Source organism: Streptopelia decaocto (assembly GCF_964273445.1).
Source record: "Streptopelia decaocto genome assembly, chromosome: 2".
Taxonomy (NCBI): domain Eukaryota; kingdom Metazoa; phylum Chordata; class Aves; order Columbiformes; family Columbidae; genus Streptopelia; species Streptopelia decaocto.
The window spans coordinates 126,820,219-126,830,473 of record NC_138655.1 but is presented as its reverse complement, the minus strand read 5'-3'; the positions used below and the strand labels follow the sequence as shown (position 1 = coordinate 126,830,473).

Below are 10,255 nucleotides of genomic sequence, written 5' to 3'. Positions count from 1 at the left end.
ACATCAGGAAACACTTTTTGCCTGTGAGGGTGACAGAGCACTGTCACAGGTTGCCCAGAGACACTGTGGAGTCTCACTCCTTAAGAGATACTAAAAAGCCATCTGACATAGTCCTGGGCAACTGGCTCTACATGGCCCTGCTTGAGTGGTGGGGTTGGACTTCCAGCCATCCCTCCTGATCTCAATCACTCTCTGGTTCCCCTTCTCACAGCTCTCCTGGGTTCCTGCACTTGGGTCACAACAATCCCATGCAATGCTACAGGCTTGGGGAAGAGTGGCTGGAAAGCTGCTTAGTGGAAAAGAATCTGGGGGTGTTGATCAACAGCCAGCTGAACATAAGCCAGCAGTGTGCCCAGGTGGCCAAAAATGCCAACAGCATCCTAGCTTGTATCAGCAATAGTGTGTGCCCCTGTACTTGGCACTGGTGAGGCCACAACTCGAATCCAATTCAGTTTTGAGCTCCTCACTGTAAGAAGGACATTGATGTGCTGGAGTGTCCAAAGAAAAGCAACAAAGCTGGTGAGGGGTCTAGAGAACAAGTCTCATCAGGAGCAGCTGAGGGAACTGGGGCTGTTTAGCCCAGACAAAAGGAGGCTGATTATCACTCTACAACCACCTGAAAGGAGGTTGTAACAAGGTGGATGTGAGTCTCTTCTACCAAGTAACAAGTGATAGAACAAGAAGAAATGGCCTCAAGTTGCAGCAGGGGAGGTTTAGACTGGATATTAGGAAAAATTTCTTCCTAAAAAGGCTTGTCAAATATTGGAGAGGTTTAAAAGACATTTTGAAGTAGCACTTAGGGACATGTTCAGTGGTGGACTCAACAGTGTTAGGTTAATGGTTGGCCACAATGACCTTAGAATCATTTAGGTTGGAAAAGACCTTTACGATTCACCGGCTTGAAAAAAGACACTGCTGTTCCAGGGTGAGTCTGGGTCTAACAGCCCAACTATTTACAGTTATGGCATTAATTTATATAATTGCCATAAATTCCCCTCAGCTGCAGCTATAGTAACAGTATAGATCACAGGTAAAGACCTTTCCCCATGGCCATGCCTTTGAAAAAAACTATTTGGAAAAGACACGTAACTGCATCTTCACATATCTCTGCTTTGCTCTCAGTTCTTGCAAGAGCTCAGTTACGCTGCAAGTCTTGCTCCTATGCACATGCTCATGGTGTGGAGTGGCGTAAGGGTAAGAAGCTCTTCACCTGGAGGACTCTAAGAAAGCATCAGTCTTTTTCTAGCCTATTATGATACCTTGCTGTATATCATGTGAAAAGAAAAAAAAAATAGTGATACTTTGAACAGTAAATACTGTCACTGTAATTATTATAGTTACTTGATAAATATGCATGAATAAAGTAATAATCAGGGGTCAGCATATACATTGCATTACAAAAACCTGGAAAAGTTTAATACTGCTTTGAAGAATATTTTGCTAGAGTACTATTAAAGGTGACTTACTGTTGGTTCTTATGAGTTCTGGAACTTGTGTACTGCTTTCTAATATGTACCTTCATAAGGATTTTAAACCTACTTAATGATAGACTACCTGCCAGAAGATATCTGAAGAAGAAAAAAAATACTACTGTTTTTTATTATGATTAGGGGCATTTTAGAAACAAATGACATCTTTTGGAGATTAAATTAGAAAGCCTGCGCATATTTGCAAGCACTGGTGAAATGCTATTTCCATATGTACTGGATTGTTGTTCAAGATCCATTGAGACTTTTGAAATTGCTGTTACCTGGAGATACAGAATCACACTGGCTGTCACCCAGGGACAGCTGGCCCCACTATGTCCTTCCACTCAGCCACAGCTGCATTCAAGACCACTGGAAGTTTTAAGGCCATATAGGACTCATGATTACACTCCAGCATGTTGCTGTAGCACAGTATTATTTTTTTATAAATGCACTACACAGCTGAAGCAAAACCAACATCCTATTAGAAAATTACTACCTGGATCACTGCGCTCAAAACAATTTATTAGTTCTGTCACATAAGCAGTTCCAAATAAGGACATAAATTCCCACAAGATAATTGCAAATGTTGGCTTGTTCTTTCTTAAGAAACAGGCAAATAAGATATATTTTGGTTTCAGCAGGAACACCCTCTTCGTTCATCTTGCCTCCCTCCCAACTGAAAGGCTAGAGATCAGAGTTGTGCAAAAGAGCTGTGTGAAGTGGTATATCCTAATTTTGGCCGTCTCGATGGGACAATCATTTTATCCCTGTTCTGCTTCACAAATATCCAGCTACTCCTATCAGGATGTAAAGTGCTCAGCAAGCAACAGCTTACAGAAGCAGTTCAACGTGGTATGTGTTAAGTGTACTCTCACTTGGAGTATTTTCACTCAAAGTACCCTTTCATTCCAAAAGTGGATTTTATGGGAAATCTTCAGTTGTGGGCAGTCAGCAAAAGCACACTGCTGCTTCAGCTGGCTTCATCCAGCACAATACCCTCTGAAATGAAGTGGGCTTCTAGGCTAGGTAGACAGAAGCTAAGTTTTAGGGTTTACTTGCCTACTTTCTCCTTCCCTTGTCTCCATTTTCAGAATACCCATCCACAGGAGCTGTTCCTGTCATAGAGAGCATGGGAGCAGTATGCTGTGAACGGGAAGATGATTAGGTAGGCCATAAGAAAAAATATTTTCACAATTTCATAAAAAAAATTCTGAGGATGCAGTGTGCCAATATGGTCATGACTACTTCCCTAATGCACAACTCTTACCATTTCCAGTTGAGGTGTTGCTGCCTTCTAAAGAGCTTAAATTTCCTCAATAGAAAAGCCCATGGTTCTTCACCATGCCCTTCCCTGAGCAGCAAAGCATTTTAACTCCATATGCTAACTTCTAACTATTAAAAACAGGGACTTCTTGTCTGAACCTCCTGTTAAAAAAAACCCAGCCATCTTCACATGATGCAGGAAGCAGTGTTTACCTGTTTAATTCTTAAAGGGCTTGCCCCATCTCACTTCTACAAGAAGATACATGAAAAGCAGGTCTGTCTGTAAAGACTGTCAAGGAAGGGAAGCATGCTGCAGAACTGCACTTAATATCAGGAAGCTTAAGACAACCATTTCTGAGCCTAACCAGTTGGATTGCCACACCCCCCAGTAACTCACTGGTACGTGATTCATCAGCCACATATGCTCACCACGGAGTACTAGGAAGTGTTCAGCAGTACAAAGGCAGAAAGATGGTGAATAGTCAGGTACTGATCAATGTCCAGCATCTATTCCCTCAAAAAAAAAATCCGAATTTGTAGTTTGTATATAAATATGACACCTTATTCCATCTTAAGAGCCAATAGGTTATGTATAGATGCCTTAGGCTTCCAGGCTGTCTCTGTGTTTTAGTAGTCAGTACTAGAGTGGCAGCCACCTGCATCACAAACACACAGGCACCCCTAAGTTGGGTGCAGGTGAAAGCAAAACTCAACTTGGAGGACCCAGTCTCTGGTCATTTGTACAGGTGTGAGGTCAGATGCTGAGTGACTGTAACCAAATATGCCAATATGAGGTCAGTACAGCAAGATCAAGAACCAGGACTTACCTTCCTGCCCCCCCAAAAAAGTGGGATTTCAACTCTACTTTCTTTGCATGAATTAGCAAGAAGATAAAAATGTGAGTCAGCCTTGCTGTGAGCCTAGTCCTGAGCAACAGAGGAAAAAACAGATTGTTTTCAATAACAATATGGCGGTTATCCTGATGAAGTTAATCTTTGCTTTAATTGGTTGCCCAACATACATATTTAAACATTCTGTACTAAATTAGCCAGCATGCACACAGTAATTGGACCAGTCAGTGACTTTCTCCTTTCACTATATACATACACAAACAGAAACACCACAAGATTGGACAAAAGAAAGCAATTTGTTAACCTGATACAGCTAGCAAGTAACTTTTTTTTCCTCTAGAAATGTTTGTCCTGCAAATTCACAAGTGTGAGGACTTTCTTTCAAGGCTTGAAGAACTCTGCAGTCTTCCAGTGAAAAGGCTAACAAGAGCCACTGTAGCTGAAACAAGATAAAATTAGTTTTAAATCCATTCCAAGCAACAGTGAAATTAAAAAAAAAAAGAAATTGCAATGGAGCATAAAGGAAAAGGGACCTTGGAGACAATCCGAGCAGATGCACTGAGGTAGAAGGTGGCTTTGGACCTGATTCTGAACACCCTTAGCTTGGTGTTAAAGAGAAGGAGGAAGATCAGAATCAGATCAACATTTCACATGCACCCATGATACCAGAAACCCAGTATCTAAAGAAGTGAAGTGTTTGCTTACTTTATTTGAAGAACTTTAGTTCTGTGTCAACACAGTCATAGAAAAGATCCACTACTTCAGCAGGATCCAGAACCTCTGTACGAGTAAGGATATCTTCCATTGCTTCTAAGCCTTGTTTTTCAAGGTCTAACATAATCCTCATCAGTTTCTGGCCTTTATCCTAGAGGCATGAAACAACCAAACAGGCTCATTAAAGCATTTTACTGTTCTCTTCTGTTATGGAGCTCTTCCAAAGTATTTTTAAAAATGAGAAAGCCTTTGACCATCAAAAAAACTATAATATTAACAGAAGTAGTTTGTATGTAAAAAGGCTAAAAGGAACAGTGTTGCACATTTATGCAGTAAGAAAAATAACCAAGAATAGTTGCTAAGTTTAAAGCAGAGAAGGAAGATGGAGTGAAAGCTGGACAGAGGAAAACAGTATAAGGCTTGTACAAATAGGAAAGAGGTTAAGCAACTTCTTATGCCTGTAAGCCCACAAACAGAACTGTTTGAGAAGACCAGAAGCCCTGGGGATTGTACAGATCATGGTATGTACACATGTATCCCTCAGATCATCATCTGCAAGATGATGATTAGATCTGAAGTGATGTTTAATATAACAGCAGTAAGACTCCAGATGCCAGGGAAGGCTTTGGGTGTCATTTTGACTGACTTTTATTCATGTTTCTGGGCACGAAATTCACTCTTAAAAAAAGAAAAATGACAGCTTCTTCAAATCCAGATGTAATTTAGAATCTCCTATAATTGTTTGTTTTTTGGTTTTGTGGTTTGTTGTTAATTTTTTGTTTGTTTGTTTTAAATAGAGAAGCGCTGCTTGTTTTCTTTGCAGCTACCAACATTGAATTCCAGAAGAAAAGACATTTTGAGTGAGTGATGGTTCTGAGCTTTCCAGGATTTGTATAAGCATTTGAGCAGAAAGAGCAGAGCACCTGCACATTGAGTCAATGTTACCACAGAGGCCACAGATTTTAAATTAAACCATTCCAAGGGATTAAAACCCACACATAGCTATAACTGCATTTAAAGAAAGTTTGTACTAGCAAAGGTTACCATGGTTTCCTTAATCACTAAAGAATAAGTCTGAATGCTGTTATGATCTTCTCAAGACTCTGACACATGCAAACACACACAGAGGAGAACAGCAGAAAAACAAGTCCTCTGTAGAAGTTCAACATGATTATGTGGGCCTTCCACAAATTGCCCAAAATACCCATACCAGCATCACCAGCATGCCCTGTTGATCTCTCCTTCTGTCTTACTTCATTTTAACCAGTTATCTAGTTTAGTGCTGTAGTTGTAATTACAAATGTCAAAGAACAGTTGTTGAACTACTTGCATGATTACAGCAAAAGTTGTATCTCCATCAGTTGGAAAAGCTGTGTAGAATAATCCTTTTTCTGCCTTTACTTATTCCAAAATTTATTCCCATTCAACACTTTAGGATTTTACACTGAAAGTTTTTCAGCTCTCGAGTACTTGTTGCATAGCACTGGAAAATGCCCTTTCTTCTCTTATGGCATTTTCAGTTATTTTGTACAAATTAATAGAAATACAATAAATTGTGACTTGCGAAACTGTCATGTGCAAATTATTCCTTAAAAAAAACCCCAACCCTCAAATTCTGCAGTTCCCAGTCCAGCATATCATTTAAATTACAACATTCCTGCCACCATCCTATCATATAATTCTGATACCATGTTGCACTAACATCCAGTGTTCAATAATCAATTTAAAAGACTATACACACAAGGAGGACCGAAGAAGCTAAACAGCTTGTTGGTTTGACTTTTCAACTTTGTAAAAGTATCACGATCATCAAAAAAAACTATGCAGAATAGTTTGCCCTTCAGAGGGCACCATTATTCAAGCTAAACTTGCAAGAATTCTAAGGATACTCAGCAAAAGCCTTTTTAAAATTATTATTCTGATAGCATAGAGAAATGTTTAGCCAGAACAGGCTGTATGGTTTTTGTTTGTTTTCAGTGAGTGACTCTGAAGTCAATTATGGAGATAGGAATCTGCATTTACCTCTTGAATTTCCAATCCCATGGTTCTCACCTGATCATTCTCAAGGAGAGATCTGGCCCATTCATGTGCCTTGTACAATTCATGCCTGCGATCAGGTTTCTCCTGGAATCGAGGTATCTTTTTAGCAGGATCATCATTGCCGAAAGAAGGAGACTGTACTTTTGGTACTAATTTTACATCATCAACAAAAATAAAGGGTTTAAATATGGACCTGAAAGAAATGAGAATTACTGCTTGCAGTAATACAAGATTTTTTTAATATGTTATTCAAACGTTCACCAGGCTATTTTAAAACAACAGATGCAGAACAGCATAGGTGGTTCATCTACACTAGGCACAGACTGGGTCACAGAGTTGGTACTAGTCACAAGCAAAACAAATCTATGTGCTTTGAAAGAGTTGGATTTGCCAGTTACCATAAAACTTCATTACCCCTTTTCACATCTAGGCTTCTTTGGTCTCATTCATGCCCATTCTGCCACTTCTTCAGAAAAGTAGCACTGTATTTTCCTCTCTAGATTGTATTTTGTTTTTGTTTTTTTTTTAAACAAATTTGAGCATTCAACCTCACATCAGTTTTTCTCCTCTGTTCAAACTGCCATCTCGCCTTCTCCTCCCAGATTTAATATTCATTAAAATCACAAACAGACACTTGTGTGGAGCAGGGAAGATTACACACCTGGCTCAATATAGAAGAATGTGGCACATAACCAGCAGCACTTTAAAATTTTATATCAAGTGGAATAAAAAAGACATAACTACCAATATTGTGACACTTCTCAAACAATTTCAACACTGAGTTTGGATCTAAACTCCAGAGAGAGAGAGAGAGCACAAAACCCCAGCAATCCAGGATCTTAATTCCTGGAAATCTGAGAGCACATATTGGCAAGTGCATGGAGAAACCACCTTCTTTCCCTTCAGCTACACAACAAAATAGCACCCTTCATTCTGCAGTAAAGAAGCTGCCAGAAGTGCAAGACTTCTGCAAAACATGATTAATAGCCACTGTCTGCATACAGTCAGCAGGTTCATTGCTGCTACCCTTTCCATCACTGTCATGAAGTCTTGCTGACTAAGAGTTTATGTGACTCACTAGCTTAAAATAATGTTTTTTTAATGCATTAGAGAATAAAATAGAGCAAGAAAGGCCTCTAAACAAGGGGTTTTACAGCTAGACTTTCCACCTTTAAAAAGAACAGAAATCCCATCAAAACAATTTGAAGCTTTGCTCCTTTTTATCTCAAAGGATTTGCATCAAGTCAAATAAAAGCTTTGGTAAGCAAGCTAAAACTTCATACTTAACCCTGAAGGTTTGAGCTGCATAATGCAAGGTAGGTGGAAAGTCCCTTTGGCATGGAGGACTTCTGTAGCCCTTGGCAGAACCTAATGCTGACTACTACTCTTCTTACAGGAATGACTGTCAGCTGCTTTCTTCTCCCCATAACCTCTTTACCTCAATGCAAGTGGCAGATCTCCTGAATAACTGAAAGTGGTTTAGTTTAATTTCTGTGAATCCCAGGTGGATTCTGTTTAAAACACAAGATAATTAATTAGTTCTTTGATGATCTGGCTCATGAGTTCCCTTATCTCTTCTGCTGCTTTCAACTAGGGGAAACATCATTTAAACCAACTAGAAATTGTCCCTCCAATAAAAAAGACCTAGGAGGGATACCTAGGAGTTGCAGATGTTTTGGTTTGTTAACATTTTGATGTCATACAAGGCTACCTACAGTACATGCCCCCTCTTTGCTAGTTAGACACTTCATTTGTTTCAGTTTTGCACCCACCTGTTCAAGAGACACTACTAAAATGGTCCACAACCTCATCATCTCAACAAGAAACCACTGGAGAGCAACTATGCTGGAGTAGTAGTTCCTGGATCCTCCCCAAACTGCATTTACTCTGAAGCTCTGAATTTAGGCAAAGTTCCAGATCTGGCCTTTCAGCTCAGTGGTGCCCATTTAGAATTGCGGCAAGACAATTCAGTAACACAGGACCGTCATATTGCACACCAACAACTACTGATTGCATTTCTGGTTAGAATATGCTCTTGAAGCACGTTCCAACTTCGGTAGCAGGGTTTGTTTAATATCTTTTGACCCCTCGTCTGCTCTGCACCCAGGGAACCCTGATGCTGTGGCTTACCTTGAAGGGTCTGGCGTGCCAGTGAAATAATGAATGCAGGGAAAACTAGAGTCCTGAGGCAGAACAGACACTATGCTAGCTGTAGTAAGGAAAGATTCAGAGTCCACGCAGACACCGCTATCCTTGTCACGTAGGACATCAATCATAGCTTGTGCAGAAACGTCACCTACATGAAGTGGGGGGAAAAAAAATTCTGAGTGTTCAATGGCTTGGACCCCAAGGTAAGGATTTTAGCTTGAATGGGCTTTGACCTAAAATAATCAGTGACACTCGGCATGGGCATGTCACAAATCCCAGTTAACACTTTCTATTTAAACAATGTAAATCCAGAAGGAACTTTCCTAGCTAGTAAAAGAGAACATCAAGAAGCATTAACTAGGCATTACAATTGCTGGGTGGGGAGAAACGTCATTAAAAAGGTATTACTCAGGAAGAAGGCCATCATGTCTGTAATACTGCTTTAGCAACTGCTTTAGCAACCACTATGAACAGACTACTTACATTAACCCACGTATTTTCCTCCAAGAAGCTGCCTCTGCCAAAGTCTGGGCAGATTGGGAGCACCTTGATCTCCCACTTCTAATCTGTTTCCATTAGGTCTCAGTCAAAATTCTGAAAAATCATCTCACTTTAACAGGGTGTCACAACAGCAGATACTGAGATTTTTATCCAAACCACTGTCTACAAGAATCCCTGGGTCTTAGTCTGTTTCTTGCCTGTGTCTTACCACAGCTTTCACCCCACAGCACACCATGTTTTCTTGCATTACTCCCTTGGCAGGTAGAGCTTCGTTCCCAGCAACTTCTCAAATGCTTCTATGCCTCAATACAACAGCAGACATGGAATGACCCAGCAGCCTGAAAGATTTGCAGCCACAGCCATCTGACTGTAGGGCCCTTGATGCTTTTTACCCTGTTTCCCCCAAAATAAGACCTACCCTGAAAATAAGCCCTAGCATGATTTTTCAGGATTTTTGGGTATGCTCGAAATATAAGCCCTACTCCAAAAATAAGCCCTGGTTACAGGTCATAAAAAAGTCTATTTAAGTAGTGTCCAGGCAGCTATACATGTAAAAAAGTAAAATTAATTGGCAATAGAATGCAGCAGGACAGATGTGACAGAATGGGATGACATGACTATATTTGAATAAACGTTGATTTTTTGTTCAAGAATAAATGTAGATCGTTGTTCATGGAAAAATAAGACACCCCCTGAAAATAAGCCCTAACACATCTTTTGGAGCAAAAATTAATATAAGACCCTGCCTTATTTTCAGGGAAACGGGGTAGTGCTATAATCCAGGTTTATTAAGACCTTTCACCTATGGTCCTCAAGGATTACTGTATCTGCCTCTCAGACACAAACCATACTTCATGTAATTCTATAGTCTTAGCAGGAACTCTGCATTGCAATAAATATTTCACCTCTACACTCTTCTTGACATTTGCCACATCTGTAGTAAAGAGTTTTTTCACACATGAAAGAGCAGATACATGTCGGCCATGGGCTGCTGCAGGCTGGTAATTTCAGAGCTACTTTGGCCAGCTGCTGTGAACTTAAGTCATTAATCAATTTTGGACTGGAAATAAACCTTCCTTTGACTGAAGGCAATTGGCATGTTGTCTGTCCTGGTAACTGTGTTTGGCTGGACAATGAAAAAGGGACTTCAGTTTGCAACTGACTAGCATTGCTCTTCCTTAAACTATGGTCTTAATTCCTTCCCCAAAAGCCTAAGCAAACCTCCCAAAATGTAGAATCCATTGGGCTCAAACTTTCCTATGTAAATCC

At 40.1% G+C, this 10,255-nt stretch overlaps 1 protein-coding gene across 5 annotated transcripts in view; it reads right to left on the bottom strand.

Annotated features, from left to right (window-relative positions):
* Positions 1 to 3,684: 3,684 nt before the first annotated feature.
* SCRN1 (secernin 1) overlaps positions 3,685 to 10,255 on the bottom strand; it is a 38,998-nt gene continuing 32,427 nt past the window's right edge. For 4 of the 5 annotated variants that reach the window (XM_082045832.1, XM_082045828.1, XM_082045831.1 and 1 more), the window contains 4 exons: positions 8,468 to 8,633; positions 6,350 to 6,530; positions 4,289 to 4,448; positions 3,685 to 4,022 (listed from right to left, as the gene is read on the bottom strand). In XM_082045832.1, the coding sequence (XP_081901958.1) occupies positions 4,290 to 4,448; positions 6,350 to 6,530; positions 8,468 to 8,633 (506 nt within the window). In that variant the 3' untranslated portion in view covers positions 3,685 to 4,022; position 4,289. The remainder of the gene's footprint in view (positions 4,023 to 4,288; positions 4,449 to 6,349; positions 6,531 to 8,467; positions 8,634 to 10,255) is intronic. The other variant, XM_082045830.1, reaches the window with a different exon arrangement.